General features: G+C 42.9%; 2 protein-coding genes across 3 annotated transcripts in view; both read left to right on the forward strand.

The window, feature by feature from the left end:
• The first annotated feature begins 7,229 nt into the window (after positions 1 to 7,229).
• RASSF4 (Ras association domain family member 4) overlaps positions 7,230 to 25,733 on the forward strand; it is a 103,948-nt gene continuing 85,444 nt past the window's right edge. Inside the window, 1 exon segment of the mRNA XM_045841996.1 lies at positions 7,230 to 7,475. Coding sequence (XP_045697952.1) covers positions 7,406 to 7,475 — 70 coding nt within the window. The 5' untranslated portion in view covers positions 7,230 to 7,405.
• TMEM72 (transmembrane protein 72) overlaps positions 7,405 to 25,733 on the forward strand; it is a 30,600-nt gene continuing 12,271 nt past the window's right edge. The window contains exon 1 of one of the 2 annotated variants that reach the window (XM_045841994.1): positions 7,405 to 7,475. The gene's annotated coding sequence lies outside the window, so the exon portion shown is untranslated. The remainder of the gene's footprint in view (positions 7,476 to 25,733) is intronic. The other variant, XM_045841992.1, reaches the window with a different exon arrangement.

The raw sequence follows: 25,733 nt of genomic DNA on the forward strand, positions 1-25,733 counted from the left end.
TTAAGGTAGTTAATACAGGGTTTATTATTTTTAAGTTTCCTATGTGTCTTTCATTGTTTGTGCATCCCCTCTGGGTTCTCTTTTCCTCACTGTTCTGGGCTCTCTCTCAAGTTGGAGCCTTTCCTTCAGTACCTGGTACTTCTGGGTTGTCCATCTACCTAGAACAAGGTACAGAAAAACAAACTGGAAGTGTTATGTGGAGATTACCAGGACTTGTGGATGTCACCAGAGGGTCATCATATTTTTTGGTCCCCCAAAAATTCATGTTCAGTCTTCTCTGGGCTTTTCATACTCCCCAGGAAGAGTCCTCCAGCTGTGTGCCTGGGGATACAGGCCTGCTTGATGCTGTTCTAGGGTCAAGGCAAAGGAAAGGATTATTCAGCAAGAGTCTGACTTTAGTCCTATCTTCAGTCCTCTGCTTTGCCTAGTTTCCCACAGCTTGTCACATCACCATTCAGTTCACCTGGAGAATAAACTTCTATTTCCACTGAGCAGGAGAAGGGCAAAGGACAGGGGCCCCAGATGCTGTGGAGTGAGGGAAGGATTTGATAGTCCAATTGCTTTATTTATAGGTTTCCAACTTTTTCCCTCACTTTTATCCCCAAGCCTGACCCTTCCTCCTTGGTTTTTGATGTCCCTGGGTGCTGAGCACCTCAGGGGCTTGTACAGTGAAGCATTCAGCACTCAAAGGAAAAAGCCACCACAAGTAAGAAGCTCAAACCTTCCATGTTCTACAAAGTCAGTTTCACTTGTCCACCAGTTTTCATTTGAATTCCATATCTGCCCTTATTTTGTGTCTTCAGTTCAACTATCACATTATAAAGACAGAAAACCAATGCTCTTTAAATTCTCATGCTCCATTTTGGTGGGAGGATCCAAATGTTTATAGCTAAATAGCCACATTCATTTGAAAGACTCTGCGTTTTAGAAAACAGACCCCTTTTTCAGTTACATCAGGAAAACTTATGTAGTATACAATATAGATTAGCAGTTGAGTGAAGGTGGGTGAATAAGTAGAACCAAATAAATAAAATATGATTTTAGCACTTAGGAAAATTACAAATGACTTTGGATGACTTAATAAAATTTATGAACAGGATTCATATTTTTCCTGACAGAGCCTTAAACACCTTTTGAAAATTAATCTATACCCCAAAATTAATATGTTCAGAGACACTATCATTAAAGCACTGACACAGAATGGGAAATTGTGGCTATCCCTCCTAATTTAACCCCATCCCTTGTATTCTGAAGTGAGTATGGTTTTCTGGGAGAGCACAGCCAGGACCCTCAAGGAGAAGCTTTTCTTGAGGTTTGATTGCTAAGGAAACCCCTTCCCCCCAGCAACCATGTCCCTGTCCATGGCAACCCAGCACCTGTGACTAAAATATTGATTCCTCCACATGTTGGAGTCCACTCTTGGGAGCATTTGGGACTTAATCTTCTAAATGTTACAAATCAATTTCCAAAAATCTGAGGTCATCAAGAGGGCCAAGCTCATGGGTTTAAAACCTCCTGTGACCACACACCGTAAATCTGTGTCTTAAGTTTATCTCAGGAGACCAAGCTGCACCAGTAGGGCCATCTGTTTAATAGGCTTGCTCAGCAAAGTAAGTGGTACCTGTGTCAGGCCACTCCAGTCATGGCAATCCCTTATCATGTCAGTCTTCTCTTTCAAGGTGGATTCATTGAAATGGAGTTTGGGGTTATAAAGACCTCAGCCTCAGTGACTCATGAGGATCTGAATGGTCTAAGTACCACATTATAAACACAGACAAACCAATGCCCAAGAAGTAAGACCTGTCCAAGCTCACACTGACCTTTAAAGGCAAGTTAGAACTCACCCGCAGGTAACCTGTCCTGAAGACCATTGTGCCATCCCTTGTGCTGGAACCAGACTGGCAAAATGACAGATGCCCAAGCCCTTATCAGATGTATAGGGGACAGACCCAGACAGCTCAGTATCCCATCCTGACCCATTCCAACCCAGATCAATGCCTTGGTGGACCCTGGAATGCTCTGCCTCCCTGTGAGCTAAACACTCACAGAGAAATTGTTAACACAAGACAGTAAAATAGAACAGGCTCTGTACAGATTCTGGCTACCCTACACACTGTGAGGGAGCAAATGCAGATTATGCTGAACTTAGAGGAGGAAGAGACAAGAGGCAAAAATGAGTTTGCCTGAAAATGTATCTGCTGTGCCCCTTTATTCTGTTGGGTATGTGGCTTGGCCTATGTCCTTTGTTTTGGTTAAATAAATCTCAAAGAACTAAATATAAATAAAGTATCTCTTTGTACATGTCTCCTTCATTTGCTTGAGCTCCACCATCCTTGAGGCCATGAACCTCACCTGCTGGTGGGAAAGGTCAACACTGACTTATGGAATTCAAAGTCATGCAATGTGATGGGTGCTGAGGGTTGAGAGAGTTAATTAACTCTGGCTGTGGAGATCAAAAACAACTGGCCAAGGAGGTGCCACTCACCTGTACTTTGAATAATGAGTGTAATGGTGATCTGGAGAGAATTTTGGTGAAGAATGAACAAGATTAGGAAAGAATGAAATGAGATGGAGAACAAAATGAAGAAAGTCAGCATGCAAGCATGTGTCTGGTGGGGCTGAGGCTGAGGGCCCAGACTGTAGAAGAGGAGGAGACTATAGAGATGGAGAGATGGAGCGGGATGGCTTACAGAGGGCCTGGGATTCTAGACTAAGAAATTCAAACTTTACTCTTTAGGCAGTGGAAAATCTTTGAAAGTATTTAGCAAGATGTAACTTTTAAAGATGTGCCATTTCCAGAAACAACTGGGGCACAGTATGGAGGGTTGATTGGAGAGGGGTGAAGTGGGAGCCTGGAACACCCAGCTGTGGGATTGATCTGAGCAAGAAATAATGAGGGCTGAACTTAAAGAAGGCTAGGAAACACAGACCAGAGGAGGAAAATGAGAAGCAATTTTAATACAATTGGCAAAGCTGGAGAAAGGGGAAGAGAGGATGTCAAAACTGGTTTTGATGTTTCTAGCTTTGGTATCTAGAGTAATAATGAGGCTGGTAACCAAGATGTAAATCTCAAGAAACAGGGAAGCAATTGAGTGGAAAGTTTAAGTCCAATTTAAGTTCTAGGAACTGAAAAAAACAATGCCCAGTCTCTTTTTGAACTTCTCCCTGCAAGCCCCAAGTAGTATGCACCAGGGCTACTAAGATGGTCTCCTGTCACTGGGCGGCTTTCTGATGGAAATACATGTAAAACCAGAAGGTGCAGCAGAAGGAGCAGAGCCAAGACTGCTAGACTCATCATTGCCTCATTTCTGTTTTGCTTGAGTTTGAGCAAATGCACTTAACCTAACATGATTCTGCTTCCTCCTCAGTAAATGGAAATACTAAGAATAGGGTGTATATACAGCACTTTGCATGGCATCTAGAATGCAATGTTGAGCAAGCACTAGTTATTATAATTGTCACTGGCATCATTACTAGTTTTCACAGCCCTGGAGACAGGACATTTTTACTACCATGTGGCTTGGATTACTGTAGGTTTATTAAGACAACCTGACTTCCTATATCTATAACACATAGAGATTCTGGTTGGTGTACCATGAAATGAAATATAAAAAAGATAGCTCAGAGTGAGCCCTGTCATTCCAGAGAATGGCATTCCCTTTGCCCTGGTTTTCCCTGAGTTCAGACTGTGCCCCCAATTTTGTGTGTTGCTGGCTCAGAAGGTGCCTAGGCTTGGCCACAGTATGGTCAGTTTTCTTTGTTCATTTGTAGTATCAGCTCCCATTTCCTTGCATCTGCTCTAGACAGGTACTTTTGACTCAGTACTTCTAACTCAGTAAGACACGTTTTAGACCTATTTTACAAAAAAGGAAGTTAGGATTGAGAGGGCACAAAGAATGTCTCAGGACACAAAGCAGTTAAGTGTAAACTGAGCCTGGCCTTTTCTCTGCTTGTCCAGCATTTTGGGGACTGTGGGCAAGGGCCAGAAGAGGAATCAGGCTAGGAAGGAAACTCCAATTCCCTTCCCTTGTTTTCTAGATAGTATCCTTGGCACTCCTTAGAGCACTTGTCTGGAGTCTTTCAGAAATCATAGCCACCTAGAATCATAGACTCCCAGGTCTGAATCATCCAATCAGTGCTGGAGAACTGCCCACAGTGTCACCCACCACCCCCATATTCATACAGGCTCTCAGGAGCTCATGTCCCCCCACAACAGCCAATCCTATCAGTGGGGGAACAATTCTTAGAACATATTCCTCTATTTTGTACTATCAGTTTCCACCTATAACTTCTGCTCAGTAGCACAAGTTTGACTCCTTAGGATACAATAGAAATTGAAATTTTACTTTCTCTGTGTAATATACACAACACCCCCCTGTCTAGAGCAACAAGGACCCTAACATTCCTTCCTATACTGCTGTAATGTGAGACTCCCTTTTTGTCATGCAGAGTATATTTTACACTCTTTACAAAAGGTTCCACACAGCCATCCACAGCTCTCTGTTCTTTCCTCTGTTCTTCCCCTGTCTCAGCTTTTCACAAGCTCCTTGGGCATCCACTGATTTCTCCAGGAAATGCTAGAGAAATTCTCTTCTTACCCAGGGCCCATTAATGACTACAAGTTCAGACTTGCATATCTGGGAGCTTCCGCACTTTCTCAGTCAGCTTCTATTTTAGGGTTTCTGGTCCTTGGTTCCTATCAATCTCCTCAGTGAATTCTGAGAGGTCTAAGCAACTTGCCTGCCCAGGCATGTGGCTCTTCTTTCCCCATGGAATTCCACAAATGGCTAAATGTTAGTATGAGGGGTCATGAACTCAGTCATAGTTTTTGCAGTTTCTTCAAGAAGGGCCTTCTCTTGGATTCCTCCACACTTTGCTTTTGCAGTAAGCCCTACTCTCTTTCTACCACCTGCTCCACAAACCCCTCTTCCTTCCACTTAGAGAACAGACCTTGTGAAGGAGGGGTATTCTCAGGGATGGAAGAACACCCCTAACCCTCAGCCTCCTTCCAACTAGGCCCAGTGCACAAGAGGACAAGGCTTCATGAGGAAAAGGCTGTGGAGAGAACTCAATCCAGACAGTGCCAATCATGTCAGGAGAAATGCTTTTTAGCTGTAATAAAACTTAAGCAAACCAGTTTAACAATAAGGAACAGGTAAGTAAAGCAGCTCCATAACTACATCCCTGTGTTTCTCCTCATCTCACTGGGCAGACACCACTCACTGGTTATGCCTTCTGCCTCCACCCCCTCACCTTCATCATGGGTTAGCTGCCCAAGTGGATCCAAATGGAGAAACAAAACCTGTCCTTGGGCCCCTTGTTAAAAGTGAGGGACTTTCCCAGAAATGATCAACACATGCCACTTCCAGGCTATTTGGTCAGAATTAGGTCATATTCTCATTCCTTAACTAAAGTCACTAGTAAGGGGAGGCTATAACAAGAATGGGTGAGCTAAACATAACCCATTACCCAAACCCTAGAAGGGCTTCCTGTATTCAGAGCCTGAAGGTATCAGTCACAAAACAAAATCAACTGCCATCAGCAAGTACCAAGTAAGGGATGCTATGGGGCCAGCCAGAGAGAATATGTTCCCACAGGGCATGGAACCATGGCCTGCTGACCCATGAACCCCAGCAGCTCCATCTGTGCAGTACAGTGTGGGCCAGAGACCAGGTAGCAATATTTGAGGGATGGGGTTCAGGTATCAAGATCTGAGGAAAATTGGGAAGTTTGGAGTTGATAAACAGTCTGCTGTTAAACACAGTCAACTCACCTGAGGAATAAATGTGTTAAATCACACATTTTAAAACTTGGCCTGAAAGGTCACACAAACACAGAGGTTCTTAAATTCATTCAAAGGGGAGGATGAAAAACAATGGTAGTCTTTATAGAATGCTATGAAATCTTGATCAAATTAATCAATCAAAATAGAATCATCTTAATAGCAAAAAATATGTATTTATTATATGACTATGTATCCATCCTCACAAAAGGAAAAAAGTGGATTATACTTGAGTTTTCACTTATGACTAGAATATGGTCTTTTTTTTTCTAATTTGTTTGGTTGTTTTGTTGTCTCTCCCATATGAGAAAAGGGGTACAGATTTCAGAGAATGCCTTGGAGGAAAACTAAAACTTTCTATCATTTAATCTCTTACATAAATTAGTAAATTAAGAATTATGCTAAGTGAAATAAGCCAGGCAGTGAAAGAAAAATATCACATGAACTCACCTATAACTGGAACCTAATCAATAAAACAAACAAGCAAGCAAAATATAACCAGAGACATTGAAATAAAGAACAAACTAATAGTAACCAGAATTGTGGGGGAGGGATAATGGGGAAAATAGGAGAAGGTCCACCAAGGAACATGTGAAAAGGACACATGGACAAAGCCAAAGAGGATAGGTTTAAGGATGGGAGGTGGGGAAGGGTGGGGCAAGAGGCCATGGTGGGGTGAAAATGGAGACAACTGTACTTGAAAAACAATAAGAAAAAAATTAATTAATGAAAGCCCACAATGTCCAAATGTGAAAGCTGGTTTCTTGGTGCAGCTCTCAGAACACACTTTAAGAACCACCAATCTAGCCAAACCCTCTCATTTATTTTCTACAAGTTACTGAGACTAATAAATATGTTTGTGTTTCCTCAAGGTCACCAGTTAATTATTGGCATAGCAACTCCTGTCCCAAAGAATCATAGTGATTTCCCACATCACATGTCCAGAGACACATCAGGAATAAAAGAAGGTTGTCATGTGACATGGGTCTGAGCTAAGAATGTCTGGTCAGAATCCAAACCTGCCACAGACTAGAAAGATTTCTAATCCACCTATGTTCAGAAAAATAGAAGCTTAGAACTCATTTCAGAAGTTGTTTTTGCTTGTGATTTAAAGGTGCATCTTTCTCTCCCACATATGCACAAATAGGGACCTGCATGCACACTGTCACCTCCAGACCCCATCAGCCTGAGGACCAGGTGTGTCTCTGTCCTGCCCAGTAAGGAGGGTTGTAGGCTGGCTGTTTGGCAGACTTCCTCCTCCCAGCCAGAAACAGTTAATTGCCTGCTCCAGGCTGCCTGCCTCCAGCCCAGCCTTAATCGCCCTGATCTCAGGCTGCCACTAGGGCCATAGCAGTGTCTCAAAGTAGTGGGAACATTCTTCCAAGGTAATGATTAAGCTCAGTGCCTGACAAGGGCACAGGCAGCCAAGCCAGGAAGGTGAGCCCTATTCACACCTCAGCCAGGCTACAGTGGCTGGGACTGGTTTGGGAAGGCAGGGCCTCAGGGAATGAGGGCTCCAAGCTGGCAGCCACAGTGTCCCACTGCACACAGGACATATGAGAGCATCTCAGGCGAGAGCCTCTGCTGACAGCTGTGCCAGGACCCTGCCCTTGCCCCAACACCATGAAGCTACAGGTGTTCTGGACTGGGCTGGAATATACCTGCCGGCTCCTGGGCATCTCCACTGCAGCAGGTAAGACCCCACCTCCCTCCTGTAGTCTCCTGCATACTGGGCAGAGCAGACAGGGCTTCCTGAGGGGTGGAAGCCATCTGACCAGGGATAGGCTAATACATCTGACCATGTCTGCCCTTCATTTTCTTTCCCAAAGCCCCCCAAATCAGTGTTATGCAGGGCAGCACTCGATGCAAAGAAATCAAAGGGCCTGGTGTTAAATATTTATTTGGCAACCTACCAAACTCCTCATCTTCTAAATGAGTGGAAGGCTCTGCCCCATCTCATGGAGGTCTGTTGTGAGGTGGGGACTGAAGGTTAAGGTATAAAAGGCCGAATGCCTCACTGTAGAGTTATGAAAATGGTCAACAGGGTGCATCTGGTTTGTTGAAATCACAGCCCCTATCATGGGAGAGAATTTTCAGCACTCAGGCAGGCTGAGCTAGAGGGCTGGTTATGAAGATCTTCATGCACTGTGTGATGCATGAAGATCCCTTAATGCACTGTGTGATGCACTGTGTGATGGGGGCTTCCCTTAATGCACTGTGTGATTCAGGGAAATGGTTCCCGCTGCAGGGCTCCTCTCCCTCGCTGGCCTGATCCCAGAGCTGTTCTACTTGCTAGGAGGATAGATGGAGCAGAATCAGTGCAACTGTAATCCTGAGTGCTGTCTGCTTACTTCCCCAGTGCAAACCCTGACCCTGAGCTTCATGTCCCCCATATGGCCAGGATCTATGTAGGGGGAGTAAGTAGGCAGTATTCTCAGCTTTTAGTTCTGGGCCACACTGTCCCTTGGGAACAAGGAGGAGATACCCACTGCTCCTCCAGTAGTACTCCACCTTTGGAAAATGGGAAATGTCCCCCAGGTCAGACTCAAACAGTACTGCTTCCAGCCCCAGCCTGTCACTTGCCAATGTGTGACCATGGAAGAGCCATCTGGGCCCTTTGGAGTTGAGCTATCTGGTCTGTACAGTAGAGGTAATTAGACCAGCTGGCCAGCTGTTTTGTAGGATCAAGGATGCATGAACAGATCATAGCTAGCTGAAACTGGGGATAAAAAAAGCTCTTGGGAGAAGCTCAAGAGATCCATAGACTGGTCTGTGGGCTCTGCAGCATGTAAGCCCTGAGTTAGCACAGAAAGTGCTATTTGAAATTATCTAATCCTGCTTTTCCTGTTATAAGATGGAGCATCTGAGCTCAAATAGGGGAGTGACCTTAGCCAAGGTTACATTGCAGGTCAGAGGGACAGCCAACCTGGATCCCTGGTCCCTTGACGTTCAAAAAGGCCAGGACCCTGACCAAAGAACTCTCTGGTTTACAGGATAGGAAGTCACACCCAGGCGACACCAAGAAGGATCTAGAATTGCTCTGCTGAGAGTCCTTATTAAACGAGCTGGTGGGGGAGCCTGTTCCAGACTCTGTCAAAAACACTTGTAATCTATGCTATGGGAATGACTGCCAAGGCCCCCAACTGCCATCCTAGGGAAGGGAAGTTAACCCTAAATAGGTTTCTACATCTGGGTTCAAGTTCTGGTCTACAACGGTTGATCTTGACTTCACCCCGCCTCCTCTAAGCCTTGGTTTCCAAATGTGGAAGCACATCCTTTTCAGCTATCAGGTGTCACAATGAATCTCCCTGCCACATTCTGCCCAGAGTTAACACCTGCCTCCTGTCTAAAAACTATTTTAAGATGTATCTCTCCTTCTAATGGATTAGTTAAAGACAGTTTAAAAGTCTGATTTATCTCAGCCAGAGGAAAAGTCTGCAGCCATGTACATACATGCACATGTGAGCATTCCTTTTAACCACAATCCTTGCCTTTATACAGAGGCTGTTAATGCAGAGGATGGGCCTCCAACTTGGTGTTAATACAGGATCTAGGCTAAAAATTGGCCATTACTTGCCTTCTATTGGCCAGGATTTTCAATAATCTTGTTGGGGCTTTCTAAAGTGATAGGAGCAAGTGGGAAGCTAGAGAGGTGTTCTTGGGAATGAGTTTTCTTCCAGTATCACTGAACTCCTGGCCTGTTTTCAGTATATTATATTTGCAAATTCTTTATTCCCTTGAATCTTTTTCTTATGAAATTGCTGTTGCGAATTCCAAACTTCGTTGACAGGGTCATTGTTGTTAGAGAGGAAGTAAGACTTGAGACAGAGGCTCTCAATTTTCAGAAATCAGAGAGACCTCCAGTAGCCTTTGGTCTTGCTGTGGGGAGGAGTGTGGTTCTCCAGAAGCTTGAAAAAACATGTGACCCTACATCATCCAGAGAGTTATGTGCAGGAACCAGGCAGCTCTCATCAGGGGACTTCATCTCCTCTGCAGACAGGATCTGTAACTGTCAGAAGTTGCAAAGATACAAGATCCCAGGGGACTCCACCAGGATGTCAAGGCCCAGCAGCTTGGCCACAGTGTGCCCTGCACAGATTCTGGCTGAGCTCATCAGTCCCTCTTCACCCAGACCCCTATGGATGAAGTTTCATTAGGATGCCCAGTGGTCTCACAGGCCATGCTGTCAAAACCCTCATCCAGCCCCATACCACAGAGTGGACACAGACAGAATATTGCTACCAACAAATGGGAGTAAACAGGCCATGGACAGACTACACCCAGCCAGAAGTGTTTCAACAATTAGAAAATTCTCTTCCTTTGCATCAATCATAAGGTTTATAGGTCACCGAAAACCCACTCTTCCCCACTAGTCTTATACTTAGCTGGCTTCACTCATCTGCATGACCTTCCTGGCTGAGAAGGCACTGTATGTATGTCCCCAGGTATGAACTCTCAGAGCCTATTATGGAGAAGCAGGACACACTAGGAACTGCACACTGATTGTGAGCACACCAAACTTCCTGTGCAGATGCTGGACATCTACTTGTTTGTCCCTCAGAGCAGGTTCTCACTGTATCTACCTGAGAGAAGAGCTATGACAACCTGAGTTAGAAACTGAGGCTCCAGGGAAGCCTTTACCATGCAAGCCATTCTCTTTGTAGACTAACCATCAGGAAAGGGAACCTGGAAAAGGTTTTCTTTTTTACTTTTTAAAAATTGTTTTTCAAGTACAGTTGTCTCCATTCTGCCCCCGACTACAGCCTACCCTAGCCATCCCCACTTCCCACCCTTGATTGTACCCCCATTTGGTTTTGTCCCTGTGTCCTTTTTAGGTGTTCCTGAAAATCTGGAAAAGGAGGTTTTAACTGAGATAGGAGCACAGCAGCCTGGAGAGTCCCTCCCCTATAAAAAGAGCAGAGCTGGGCATGGGGATTGCTCCCTGTTCTGGCTCTGGGAAGGCAGAGTGGTTTCCCTTTGAATTCCTGCACTCCTCTCTAGCCCTGAGGGTGAATCTCCATGAATTTACTCACCACTCCTCAGGCCTGCCCCAAGCCTGCAAGAAATGTAATGGGAAGTGTTCCCTGTGTCAGGGTAGATGCTGTACCTTGAAGGCCCCAGACTAGGGTGGGTATGGAGAAAAGAGAGGGGAGACTAATTTTCTTAGGCCCTTTCCTCACAGCTGCATCCTTATACATGATGGGTTTGGGCTTCCCCAAAAGAGGACATGCCTAAAAAATGTCTATGGGCCCTGTGCTGAGGCCTCCCAACTTTCCTCAGAGCAAAGGGGTTCAAGCTTCAGGCTCTTCACTGCCAGCACTCAAGGGCATTTTTTGCTCTTCTAGCTTCTACTCTGGGTGTAATAGCTGATAATGAACATTATTATTTGTGTATTTACTGTGAGCCAAACTCTGTGCTACATGTTTTAAATATAGTGTCTCATTTCATCCTCATAACTACTCTTTGGAGCACTGTTATATTCATCATCATTCTCATTATATGCAAGGAAAACTGAGGCTTAGTTGGGTAAAGCAATTTGCTCTATTTCTCACAACCAAAATGAGGGGAGGCAAGATTTGGACTGACAGTGGCCCGCTCCTAAGATTCAATTCTTAATCAATGTGTCCTTTGCCTAAATCAATCTAAAGGGGCACATCCTTCCAGATCTTGGTGATCCCAGGATTTAGGATGCAAAACACCCAGAGTGTGCCAGTGAAGTCTAACACCATCCATCAGTCTGCTCTAGTACCCTGCCATCAGTCAGCTATGACAGGCAGAGGGACCATGGTGAGGATGGACATAGTTACAATGGAGCATAGTCAAGAATGACCAAACACTTCTTAAATCTAAAGACATTGACATGTGATATAGCCACTTATTCTGTCTCTGAGTGATTACATGATTTGACTGGTACTGCCGTGACTATCTGCCAGACCCACTTTTGGACCTCACCCAGTGACAAATCTGTACACATTTTCAGAGAGAACTATCACAGTAGCACCTTCCATGTATGGATCCAGCATTGCATACCTGACAACATGCTATAAAGTCATTATCTTGCTGAAGCCCCATCAATGTCTGTGAGGGCCAATGTCTGGGATCACTTAAGAGTTTGTCTTTTTTTTCTAGGTTTTGACCCATTAACCTTTCCTCTACACTAAGGACAGAGCCACATTTCCTGCACCTCTACTCTTGCCACACTCCATTTGAAATGGTGGCTTATAAATATAGACTAGGGCAAAAGAAGCATTTAAACCCAGATGTTCTCATTCTTTTTTAAAGAATACAGCAAATGTATTCTTTACAAACCAACCATCCTGAACTTTCCATTCTAATTTCCACCCTTCCTAAATGTATATCCCTGTGACCGCCTCCTGCTCCTGCCATGTAAGGAAACGTCATGTGCTCCAACACATCAATGGGTGGAGTTATTAACCATGTTGTTTTCAGATCCTCTGTGGATGTTGACCATTTTTTTCCCAATCTGTTTGTCTCAGTGAGTAAATGAAATATCCCTTCTTCTGGTCCACCCCCATACCACTGAAAAATAACATGATTTGGTTCAAGCATTTCTTTCTTTATTTTTTTGTACTTGTGCCCTCCTTAGATTAAGAACAAGAAACCTTGTTCTTAAAAACCTATGAAACCTTGAAACCTATTGAGCAAACATTTGCAGGGTTTCCACTTTATACAATGTAGACACATATATTAGAATGGTGTGACCTCCATCTAGAGAAGAATATGGTGACCAAGGAGACAAGCTAGAAAATACACACCCTGGCACTAAGTACTACAGCATAGTGTATGTGTGGATGAATTATGTCCTTCTCTATCACTTACCAGGTGTGTGCCCTTAGGCATGTTACCTAACTATTTTAAATGATGATGGAAGGAGACTTGACTTGGGTGGGAGGAGGGATGGTGAACACACAATACAGTATATAGATGATGTGTTGTAGAATTACACACCTGAAATCTATATAATTTATTAACCAGTGTCATCCCAATAAATTTAATAAAAATAATTTTCTCATCTATGAAATGGGGATTACAAATGTATCTATCCTTTGGGGTTGTGAGAATTCAATGAAATGATAACTAAAGCAGGAAAATGCCTGGCATATAGATTCTCACTCAGTGCTCATTGATTTTAGAGGGATTTGCAGAACACAGGGACTGTACAGCATGAGTGATGGGCTCTTCCTGCAGTATAGAAAATGAAGGAAGGTCAGAGGAAAATAATAAGGCAATATTTGTGCCTTATTAGCTGGAGAGGGGAGAAGGGGCTGGACTGTGAGAAGCCTTACACTAACATTTTCCTCCGCATTTTGAGCTTGGGTTATTAAGATCAGCCCACAAGAATTTGGTTATTACTTTTTTTATTATTAAATTGATTGGAGTGACATTGATTAATAAAACTATATACATTTCAAATGTACAATTCTATGATACATCATCTGTATATTGCATTGTATTCCCTCCACCAAAAGTCAAGTCTCCTTCCATCACCATTCACTCAACCCCCGCATAGTGATCCAGCAAGAAAGATGATAGCATTGTTGACTTTTCAGAGGATGACATTTCTTTGGAAATTGTCCTTAGTTCTGTACAAACATCTACAGGAGTTTATTATCAAAAAGAAATGTAGTTATATACAAGTGGCTGATGCTGGGGAGAGAGGGCTTACATGGTATCCAAAGCAGGTCACACTGCTGAACCCAGATTCAAGGGTTGGGGAAACAGACTTCTCTGCAAAGTCAGAACAAAATGTGTGGATACTGAGAGGGGTGAAGATTTGGAGGCATCACAACACTTTACCACAGGGACTTTCTACAAGGTCAAACAAAATCAGCCCATTGGCTGGTCAGCTTTAATCTATGGCTCATGTTTAAAGAATCTAGTAAAGAATGAGTGGACTGTTTTGCCTTCAGAAAATTCCCCAAGCAGGCATGTGAGAGTCATTGGAGGGTCCTGAGTGCCTCACTAAACTCTAAAATCTCTTCTAACTGAATATTTAAAACTTTCTATTATAAAATTTTGGTTCTGAATCACAGTGCCTCTGAAACCTGGCTCATAAGTGTCAGTTAAAGAGCTCTCAATACACAGGTAAACCTCCCTACTGTGCTTAGAATCCATCAGAACTTCTGAGTTAAGAAGTTTGCAGCTACTACCTTAGGACTCAACAGATCCTTAGCAACTGGCTTCAACATCTCCATGTTCTGAAAAACAGTGAAAATCTCTTTCACCTCTACAACTAGCTGTGCCCTCTTCTGAACCTAAACCACCACCAGCCATTGTCATCAACCCAGTGCATTCCTACCTAAGATGCCCCTTCAAACACTAATGACTCTAATATCATCAGGAGATAGACCATACCTGTGGATAAAGAGGAGGAATAAATAAGACATGGGGAGTTATGAGGCTACCCTCAGCAGCAGTGAGTATGACATTCTCATCTAGCTACCCAAGTAGCCAAGATAAAGATCACTGCCTGGCAAGAGAAGCCAGTTAGTTAGTGGGTTAGTTAGTGAGTTATCTAGTGATCTCTGTCAAGTATCCTATGTTGCCATGAGGGCACTGAATGCAAGACAGGTGTCAGACCTCAACACAGCAAGGGAGTCAGAACAGACAATGTACAATCAACCACGAGGTCCATGCTGAGGCAAAAGCAGCACAAGAGCTAAAGTCAAGGAAATAGCCCCTCAACAGTCAGCACCACACACAGACCCATCCTCAAGAACACAATGGTGCAAGTCCTTAGGGTCCCTAGGAGATCACACAGAGGGTGTTACAAAAGAGATGTATGGTGGATAGGTCTGTGGAAGAAGCTAAGATAAGAAAATCAATGAGCAACATCGGTGCAAAGAGAAAAGTTCTTAGTCACAATAAAATTGTGTATTAATGTAAGAAAGGATGAAAATGAAACCTCTTTCCCCCATGAGACCACTAATGGGAACAACTTGTCTCTCATAATAATACTATTAGCCATCATCTACATTTGCAGAACACTCTATAATTTACTGAGACTAAACTATCATAGCCAATTACACAGTTTTTTTAAAGATTTTATTTATTTATTTATTTATTTATTTATTTATTTATTTATTTATTTAGAGGGTTAATCTTTTTGTTTTTATTTATTTTTTTATTTCTGTTCAAGTACAGTTGTGTCTATTTTCCCCCCACTGCTCCCCCCCATCCCAGTCATGTTCACCTCCCACCTTCAATCCTACTCCCCTTTGGCTTTGTCCATGTGTCCTTTATACATGTTCCTTGACAGCCCTTCCCCCTTTCCCCTCCATTATCCCCTCCCACCTCCCCTCTGGTTACTGTCAGTTTGTTCCAATTACACGTGTTTTTATTATTTTCATTTTCCAGAAGAGAAAGCAGATAAGATTTATGATTTGTTTGAGGAGCCAGGACTCAGCCTTTCTGATCAAGCCTCACATTCTCTCTGCTATAGCACAGCATCCTCCTAGCTTTTGTCCACCCACATACTAGGGCCCACAAAATGCCTATAAAATGTTCACAAGGCATCTGCCTGGCCAAAGCTTGTAGCATAGCCTCTTGGTCCACAATCTCTGACCATGGCTAAGCCTAAACTAGAATAAACAGCTCAGGAAGGTAACTCAGAAGAAAACCTTAGCCTCTGGGAGAAGAAAATACTCCTCCAGGGGTTGGACACAGCCCAGGCAGGAGAGACAGGAAAGGGGATGGGATGAGGAAGTCAGGCTTTCCCACAAATGCTTGAGGAGGACGAGCTGGCTCTAACTGGTCCCATGCAAGAGGGCTACCTAGGGACTGCAGGAAAGTGAAATGGTGGGGTGAGGATGACTTGCTGGAATGGACTTGTAATGTGCTTTCGTTGGGCTGGGATAAGGGATAATGGGATCTTGTGGGACAGATAATGGGAAGGGATGAAGTAACAGGCCCCTAAGAGTGATATAAAAGCAGCACAGCACAACTCTGCCAGCACCTCCCACCGGCAGCAGGAAGCACTATACAGCCAGTATCAAGGCTGTTCTGGGAGAAATTTTTTTTAATTTTATTTTAATCATTGTTCAAATACAGTTTTCTCCTTTTTACTCCTAGCCCAGCCCCCTTTCCCACCCCTCCCCACTTCTCTCCCATTACCACCCTCCCCCTAGTTTTTGACCATGTGTCCTTTAAGTTTGTTCCCAAGAACCCTTCCCAATGTCCCCTTAAATTCCCTCTACACTCCTCTGTGGTCACTGTCAGCCTGTCCTCTATTTCAGTGTCCTTGGTTATATTTTGCTTGTTTCTTTGTTTTGTTGTTTAGGTTCCTGTTAAAGGTGAGATCATATGGTATTTGTCTTTCACTGCCTGGCTTGTTTCGCTTAGCACAATGCTTTCCAGCTCCATCCAAGCTGTTGCAAAGGGTAGGAGCTCCTTCTTTCTTTCTGCTGCATAGAATTCCATTGTGTAAATGTATCATAGCTTTTTGATCCATTCATTTACTGATGGGCATCTTGGTTGCTTCCAGCATCTAGCTATTGTAAATTGTGCTGCTATGAACATTGGGATGCATAGGTTCTTTTGGATTGGTGTTTTAGTGTTCTTAGGATAGAGTCCCAGCAGTGGAATTGCAGGGTCAAAAGAAAGGCAGATCCATTTTTAGTTTTCTGAGGAAGTTCCATACTGCTTTCCATAGTGGTTGTACCAGTCTGCAGTCCCACCAACAGTGCACTAGGGACCCCTTTTCTCCACAACCTTTCCAACACTTGTTGTTTGTTGCTTTGTTTATGATGGCCATTCTGACTGGTGTGAAGTGGTATCTCATTGTGGTTTTAATTTGCATCTCTCTGATAGCTAGCGATATTGAACATCGTTTCATGTGTCTTTGGATTTTCTGTATGTCTTCCTTGGAGAAGTGTCTGTTCAAGTCCTTTACCTACTTTTTAATTGGATTCCTTGTCTTCTTAGAGTGCAGTCATGTAAGTTCTTTATATATTTTGGAGATGAAACCCTTGTCTGAGATATCATTGGCAAATATGTTTTCCCATACAATTGGTTCTCTTAATTTTGATACTGTTTTCTTTAGTTGTGCAGAAGCTTTTAATTTTGACGAGGTTCCATTTGTTTATCCTTTCCTTTATGTCCCTTGCTCTAGGAGACATGTCAGTAAAATGTTTCTGCGTGAAATATCTGAGATTTTCCTACCTATGTTCTCCTCTAGGACTTTAATGGTGTCACGTTTTATATTTAAGTCTTTTATCCACCTTGAATTTATTTTTGTATAAGGTGTAAGTTGGTGTTCAAGTTTCATTTTTTGCACGTGGCTGTCCAGTTCTCCCAACACCATTTGATGAAGAGACTATTTTTACTCCATTTTCTGTTGCTTCCTCCTTTGTCAAATATTAATTGACCATAGAGACTTGGGTTTATTTCTGGGCTCTCTGTTCTGTTCCATTGGTCTATGTGCCTGTTTTTATGACAGTACCAGGCTGTTTTGATTACAGTGGCCTTGTAGTACAGTTTAGTGTCGGGTATTGTGACCCTTCCTACTTTACTCTTCTCAAAATTGCAGCAGCTATTCAGGGTCGTTTATGATTCCATATAAATTTTTGAAGTGTTTGTTCTATGTCTGTGAAATATGCCATTGGGACTTTAATAGGTATTGCATTGAATGTGTATATTGCTTTGGGTAGTATGGACATTTTGATGATACTAATTCTTCCAATCCATGAACACCATATATGTTTCCATTTGTTTGTGTCTTTCTTGATTTCTTTCTTGAGTGTTATGTGGTTTTCTGAATACAGGTCTTTTACCTCTTTGGTTAGGTTTATTCCTAGATATTTTATTTTTCTTTTTGCTGTTTCAAATGGGATGTTTTCTTTGATCTCTGCTTCTGCTGTTTCATTGTTGGTGTACAGAAATGCCTTTGATTTCTGGATATTGACTTTGTATCCCGTTGTTTTCTGAATTCATTTATTAGGTCAAGCAGTTTTTTGGTAGAGTCTATAGGATTTTCTATGTATACTATCATGTCATCTGCAAACAGTGACAGTTTTGTTTCCTCCTTTCTGATTTGGATGCCTTTTATTTCTTTTTTCTTGTCTGATCACTGTGGCTAAAACTTCCAGTACTATATTGAATAGAAGTGGTGAAAGTGGACAGCCTTGTCTTGTTCCTGATCTTAGTGGAAAAGATTTTATTTTTTGCCCATTGAGAATGATGTTGGCTGTAGGTCTCTCATATATGGTCTTTATTATGTTCAGGAATGCTCCCTCTATTACCACTTTGCAGAGTGTTTTTATCATGAATAGGTGGTGTACCTTATCAAATGCTTTTTCTGCATCTATTGATATGCTCATGTGGTTTTTGTCTTTGCTTTTGTTTATGTGGTGTATTACATTTACTGATTTGCGAATATTGAACCATCCTTGCATCCCTCGAATGAATCCCACTTGGTCATGGTGTATGATCTTTTTAATGTATTGTTGGATGTGGTTTGCCAGTATTTTGTTGAGGATTTTAGTGTCAATGTTCATCAGGGATATTGGCCTGAAGTTTTCTTTCTTTGTTGTGTCTTTATCTGGTTTTGGAATTAGGATGATGTTGGCCTCATAAAAAGAGTTTGGGAGACTCCCATCTTTTTGGATTTTTTGGAATAGTCTATGAAGGATAGGGGTTACTTCTTCCTTAAATGCTTTGTGGAATTCTCCTGTGAAACCATCTGGTCCAGGGCTTTTGTGTGTTGGGAGTTTTTTGATTACTGCTTCAATTTCTTTTGCTGTTATTGGTCTGTTCAGGCTTTCTGCTTCTTTTTCATTGAGTTTTGGAAGATTATATTTTTCTAGAAATCTGTCCGTTTCACTGAGACTTTCAAATTTCTTGGCATACAGTTCTTTGCAGTAATTTCTTACAATCCTTTGTATTTCTGTGGTATCAGTTGTAATCTCTCCTCTTTCATTTCTGATTGTATTTATTTGAGTCTTCTCTCTTTTTGTCTTGATGAGTCTCCTTAAAGGCTTGTCGATTTTATCTTTTCAAAGAACCAGCTCTTGTATTCATTGATCCTTAGAATTGTGCTTTTAGTCTCTATGTCATTTAATTCTGCTCTGATCTTGGTTATTTCCTTCCTTCTGCTTGCTCTAGGCCATCTTTGTTGTTGTTCCTTGAGTTCTTGTAGACGTAGGGTTAGGTTGTTTGTTTGGAATGTTTCTAACTTTTTTAGGTGGGCCTGTATCACTGTGAACTTCCCTCTCAGGACTGCCTTGGCTGTGTCCCATAAGTTTTGGGTTGTTGTGAGTTTGTTTTCATTTGTTTCCAGAAACCTTTTGATTTCTTCCCTAATATCATTCTTCACCCATTCATTGTTTAATAGCATGTTATTTAATCTCCATGATTTTGAGTGTTTTGGGTTTTTTTCCCTGGTGTTGCTTTCTAGCTTCAGTCCCTTGTGGCCCGAGAAAATGCTTGGTATGATTTCAATTTTCTTGAAATTGTGGAGGCTTGTTTTCTGTCCTTTCATGTGGCCTATCTTTGAAAATATTCCATGTACATTTGAAAAGAATGTGTATTTAGCTTCTTTGGGATAGAGGGCTCTATATATATCAGTAAAGTCCATTTCATCTAGGGTATTATTCAATGCCACAATATTTTTGTTGATATTTTGTTTGGAAGATCTATCCAGTTTTGATAGTGGGGTGTCAAAATCCCCCACTATAATTATGATGCTGTCAATATCTTTCTTGAAGTCCTCTAAGATTTTCTTTATGTATTTGGGTGCTCCAATGTTGGGTCCATATATATTTACAATGTTTATGCCTTTTTGGTGGATTCTTCCCTTGAGTATTAGAAAGTGACCTTCTGGATCTCTCTTTATGGCCCTTTTTTGGAAATCTATTTTGCCTGATATGAGTATTGCTACCCCGGCTTTTTTTTTTCTGTCCATTTGCTTGGAAGATTTGTTTCCAGCCCTTCACTTTCAGCCTGTGTAGGTCTTTTATCCTGAGGTGGGTCTCTTGTAGGCAGCATATGTGTGGGTCATTTTTTCTTATCCATTCAGCTATTCTATGTCTTTTGATTGGAGCATTTAACCCATTTACATTTAAGGTTATTATTGATAAGTACTTATTCATTGTCTTTTATGTACGTGTATTCCTTTCTCTCTCTCTCTTTTCCTTCCCTTCCTTAAAGCAGTCCCTTTAGAATCTCTTGCAGAGCTGGTTTGGTGGAGCTGTATTCTTTTAGACTTCTTTTGTCTGGGAAGCCTCTTATTTGGCCTTCTATCTTGATTGAGAGCCTTGCTGGATAAAGTAGCCTTGGTTGCAGACCTCTGGTTCTCATTACCTGGAGTATTTCTTGCCATTCTCTTCTGGCTTGAAGTGTTTCCATTGAGAAGTCAGCTGTTAGCCTTATTGGGGCTCCCTTGTATGTTACTTCCTGTTTCTCCCTTGCTGCCTTTAACATTCTCTCTTTCCTTGAAATTTTGCCATTTTAATTGTGATGTGTCTTAAGGTGGGCCTCTTTGGGTTCCTCTTGATTGGGACTCTCTGTGTTTCCTGGATTTGTGTGACTTTTTCTGTCATCAAAGTAGCAAAGTTTTCCTTCATTACTTTTTCAAATCGGTTTTCTATCCCTTGCTCTTCTTCTTCTGGTATCCCTATTATATGGATATTATTACGTTTCATATTGTCTTGCATTTCTCTTAATCCCTCTTCATTCTTTCTGAGCCTCTTTTCCTTTTCTTGCTTTTCCTGGGTGTTGTTTTCTACTTTGTCCTCTAGCTCGCTAATCCGATCTTCTGCTTCATCAATCCTGCTTTCCCTTCCTTCTACTGTGTTCCTCAGTTCAGAAATGGCATTCTTCATTTCTTCTTGGCCCTTGTTGAGAGTTTCTATTTTCTTTTTCATGTTTATATAGTTTGCAGTGAGATCATTATAGCTTCCCTCTAGTTTCTGGTAGTTCATGGTGAGTTCATTGAACTTACTGATAATCATTGTTTTGAACTCAATATCTGACAGTTGAGTTGCCTATATTTCATTTAGCATTTTTTCTGAGGCTTCCTCCTTTCCCTTCAATTTGGGATTGTTTCTTTGTTTTCTCATTGTTTGTGGGTTTCTTCTTGTTAGCCTCTGTTTCTTAAATTGATCTGTTCTGGTTCCCTGCAATTATGGTGTGAGCTTTTGTTGTGGAATACTTGTGGGATTCAGTGGTTCAATCTCCTACGTGTATCCTGGTGTTCACAGCTTCCCCCTACTCTTTTTTTTTTGTGATCAGTTGGAGGAGTAAGGTGAAATGGTTTAAGACAGCAAGGCAGTGTAGTATGATATTTACATTAGCAGCCAGTAGAGAAGAGATGGGTTATCCTTTGGCTTCTTATAGTGTTAACCATGATTTTCCACCCCACTATCCACGGTTTAGAAAGGATGGAAAGAGGGTAAGACTCTTACTGGGGAGGAGAGGATTGATAGTTGGATCTAGAAAGCTGTGAGGCTGTGGGAGGTCATATTCTGATGTAGAGTGGGAATAAAGATTAGTAAATAGGAGTAGTGTTTAAAAGAATAGAGACAACCCCCACAATAATATTGTTCAGGAAATTGCAAAGTGGGCTGAGATTAGGTAGGGGTATTGAGTAGTATTTACAATTGTAAGGACTAGGTCTTATTAACAGTAATAGTAAAGTGACAGTTTTGTGGCAGAATCGATGAGATCTAGATAACAAAAATAAGGAGTATAGAACCTTGAGAGGTGTATTAATGGAACACAGATGAAGGATAGTAAATTATCAACACACTGTGACTTAGATACCAGGGGAAACCTATCAAATGACAGTTTAACCAGCCAAGCAAAGAAGATTATACAAAAAGAAAAAGAATACCAAAATATTATTAAAATAAAAAATGTCGGAAAGGTGAGAAAAAGATAATACAAATTTACAGTAACTTGCAAGAAAAAAAGGAAAGAAAAGCAGAAGATGGAGTGCAGGAGAGATAAATTTGGATTGGAAAGAATATTATTAGGATGAATGGAAGAGAAACATAAGGGATTGCAAGATATAAAAATAGTAAGAATTGAAAAATAAAATGTCACTTAAAACACAAGATAAAATCAATCATCCAACAACAGCCACAAAAACCAAACCAAACCAAACAAAACCAAACAAAACAACAACAAAAAAAACCTCTTGTTGGTTTCTAACTGGCCAGACCAGTTTTTCTGATCTTGCTGGCTTCAGCTGGCTAAGGGACCTTTGAAATGCTTTTCTTTCTTCCCAGCCAGATCTCAGCAAGTCTCTCAGGAACCCTGGGCGCTCCCAAGCACACTGGCTCTTTGGAGCTCATTGCCATGTTCTTTGGGACTCCGGGGTCCCTGCAGGGTTCCAGCTCTATGATCTCAGGAGGCACCCGCGACATTTTGGGATTCACTGTGCCCTCCCTGGGAGTCGTAAAAGGGTGCACCCCTCCACCGAACTTTTGAGATTCGGGCTATAGGAAGGCACTAATCACCCGTCCCTTCCGGAATCACAGCGCTCGAGTCAAGATTCCCACTGGGGTGCACACTTACCCAGATCAGAACTGCTGGCTCCCGAGACCTGAAAACACCGGAGCCCCTCACAGCTCTGTGTCCTCCACCAATCCACACTTCCACTGGGCTAGGGGTGCGGGCACTCTTCCAGGCTGCCCCTGGTCATGCTGGCTGGAGGCCCTCACTTCTCCCAGGTCTCTGGGTGGGTGTTCATAGTCCCTGGGCGATTCCCTCCCAGTCCAACTGGCCAATCTGTGCCTTCAAGCAACAAGCCCTCCCCTGGAGTTGCTCAACCCCTGTATCCAGGGGAGGGAGCAGCGACTCCCCTCTCCCGGGAGCCCTGAGGCAGACCCGGGAGCACCGGGCCTGGGGACTGCACATCCCTAGTCCCCGCACTGATCCCTAGGTCCCTTTTGTCCTGAAGCAGTCTCCTTACTCTCTGGTTTTTCAACGATTGCAATAATTTTTGATGTCCTGCTTTCAAAAGTGATTCGGTAACCTAGTCCAGTTGCTCCACTTCTCCACCGGACCACGAGTTTCCCTCCTCTTCACAGAAGCCAAGAAACACGCTGCCTAGAGCAAAGCCGCCATCTTCCCCTCTCCCACAATTGCTTGAGAAATTCTTTCTTGCAGAGAATTTGTTATAATGAAGCCCTGTTTGGGGGGAGGTGTATGGCATTTGTCTCCCTGTCTCCATGTCACACTGTCAGCTCTTCTGACTCCATGCCGAGTTCTATACAAGGACCTCAAGGTCCTTTGTTGGGGTGAATTGTTGATGAAAGTCACCTATTTTGTGCTGAACTAGAGCCCTGTGAAGGCAGAGTTTCAGAGACTCCCAGCAGGCTGCCACATAAGGAAGGAAAAGAACCAAGAGTGAAGACCATATTGCATCAGCAGCCAGAGCCCACAAATTATAGTCCTTGAACATGTCTGGATGCCAGGGCTGGAGCCATGGCCCTGGGGATGATGTCTCCCTCAGTTTAGAGTAAGCACCTATTTAAATGTTGTGCCCAGGAGCCTTGCTCAGTTCACCCTGGTCCTGGCTTACCAGATGCTAAAACTTCTGTTTTACTCATAGCCCTGCCTACAATTGAAGAGCTGGCAGAGTTCCTTAATCTAACACTACAAAGTAAGGACTGAGCCCATCCTCATTCACAGGGATGATGCAAGGCCTATAGAGAGCAGGTGGTCCACCCATGCAGTCCTGGGGAGACAGACACTCAGGAGATAGGATGGCTGACCTTATCACATACCAATTCCATTCTTCATCCTCTAATTAAAGGCTATACTTTATGTTCATTTTCTGGCTCCCAAAGGGTCTGGTTTTGAAGACTAGACACTGAAAAGTTAGGAAACTCCAAGCCCTCAGTCAAAACAGTTTTGGAGTCCTACATCTATGCCAGGTGGAACTATGGCACCTTCCATAAACAGCTGGTTCCCAGCACAGGTCAGTGGGCAGAGGTCAGTGAGCACACACAAGAGGGCCTTTCATGGCAATGCCTCATGTGGCTATCTGCAGTGAGTACTAGATATAGTTCACAATATTCTCCTATAGTGGGAGATCTCACTTTTTGCTTTCTTCACTTTTTCAACTGAGCATCTTTGCAAAATAAAGTAGAAGGGACCTGCTTTGGAAAGTAAGAGCCTCATGGATCCTCTAAGAAATCCTAAGGTATGAAGCCACCATAGAATCCTATGGCCCCAAAGAAGGGCCCAGACATTACCCTTATTCCTAGATGACTGGATCTGTAAAGCTGTGAACCCATTTGGGCAGTAGGACAGATGCTGCAGGCAGGACCTAGGATCCTGGGAGTTGACTTTCTTACAACCAAGTGAAGACCCAGTGAGAAAGGCCAGAGGCCATGAGGCCTTGGGAATATTCACTCCTGAAAGAGTCAGAATATAGACCAGTCCAGACACTGGAAATTCTGGGTCAAAAATCTCAAGTAGTTAGAGGATAAGATAAGCTGATTTTTCAGTTATCTATGGCTACATAATAAATCCACTCAAAATTTAGTGGCTTAGGACTACAACTCTTTTATTATGCTCAAAATTTTGTGGCTCAGGAATGCAGGCAGGGCACAGTGAAGACAGCTCACCTTGGTTCCATAATGACTGGGGACTCAGAGTGGTTATATGTTCTGTTAGCTAGGTTCAGCAGTTCTTCTGCACTTTGTACTTTCTGGGGCTGGATGTCCAAGATAACTTCCCTTATATGTCCCATGCTTGATTGACAGGTTCTGGGGCGAGCTCTCTCTCTCTCTCCATGATTATCTTGGGATTTCTCATGCAAGGTAGCCTCAGAAACATAAGACTTCTTACATGGTGGTAACTTCTCCCAGAACAAGCATTTTAAGAAGTCTCAGTAGAAGAAGCTGTTTGTGAATTAGCCATGCAACTCCCCAAAATTTACCTCTACATCTTTCAATCAGACAAGTGAGTCACTAGGCCAGACCACACTCAAGGGAAGGATAATTATGCTATACCTCTCAGTGGAAAGAGTTGCAAAGAATCTGTGTCCAGCTTCAATCTAATATATATCAATTCTGTTGATACTCTGTTCATATCAGCCTTCACTGTTAACAAAGAAGTCCCACATTGCATTGTTATAATTAGGTTTATCTTTCAACTAACACTCTAAAGTAGAGTGTCAAATCCCCTTTGCTGTCAAAGATCCAGCAAGTCTGTGTCAGAGTTACTGCCTGGGGGTCAGCAGGAATGGTTTCACAAAGAAACCATTCCTGGATCATTTATCTTAGAGATGGTAATTGGCACAACCTTGAGAGGCCTGGGAGAACTTTGAGGAGATAAGTGTTAGGACTAGAGTAAGTCCGTGCTGAAGCAGTGGTCCCCAGGCACTTGGGTATACGCAGATTGCTGATGAAGAGGTTTTCCCAGGACCACAGGGCACAGCTATCTCATTGGTCCTGGCTCCCTTGGAGGAATGGGAGGGAGTTGTCAGGTGAAAGAAGACATAAGAGTGTGGGACCAGGAAGCTACACTGTCACTGCTTCAGTGTGGCCATGTGAACTTGCTCAGCCCTAGGAGCTATACAGAGAGGCACCCAGAGACCAGACCATACCCTACATCTGTACATGGAGTCATGGCTGTCACACTTCCAAACTCTTAACTCATCCTGCTCCATCCTCCTGGTATCACCTTGCCTTTCTCCTCCGCAGAGATCTCCTCAGTTTCCAAGGAAATTCAGCCTGTGTTCTTCCTGTTCCCTATGCTGTAGCTTGTTCCCACCTTCGACATCTCTACTTCATGGATCTGTTTAACTGACTGCTCAGATACATATTTCCTTTGCACCCCTGTACTTTACCTGGACTGGCACAAAGGATGTGCTATGAATGAGGGTATAGACTCGCCACGGGGGACTTTGGACCTTGAACAGCCAGGGCAACCCTTGGGTGGCTTGGTGGATCTGCCCTGGATGGTGAGATTTGGGCTA

This window comes from Phyllostomus hastatus, unplaced genomic scaffold (genome assembly GCF_019186645.2).
Source record: "Phyllostomus hastatus isolate PE091 unplaced genomic scaffold, TTU_PhHast_1.1 phas_contig_38, whole genome shotgun sequence".
Lineage (NCBI taxonomy): Eukaryota > Metazoa > Chordata > Mammalia > Chiroptera > Phyllostomidae > Phyllostomus > Phyllostomus hastatus.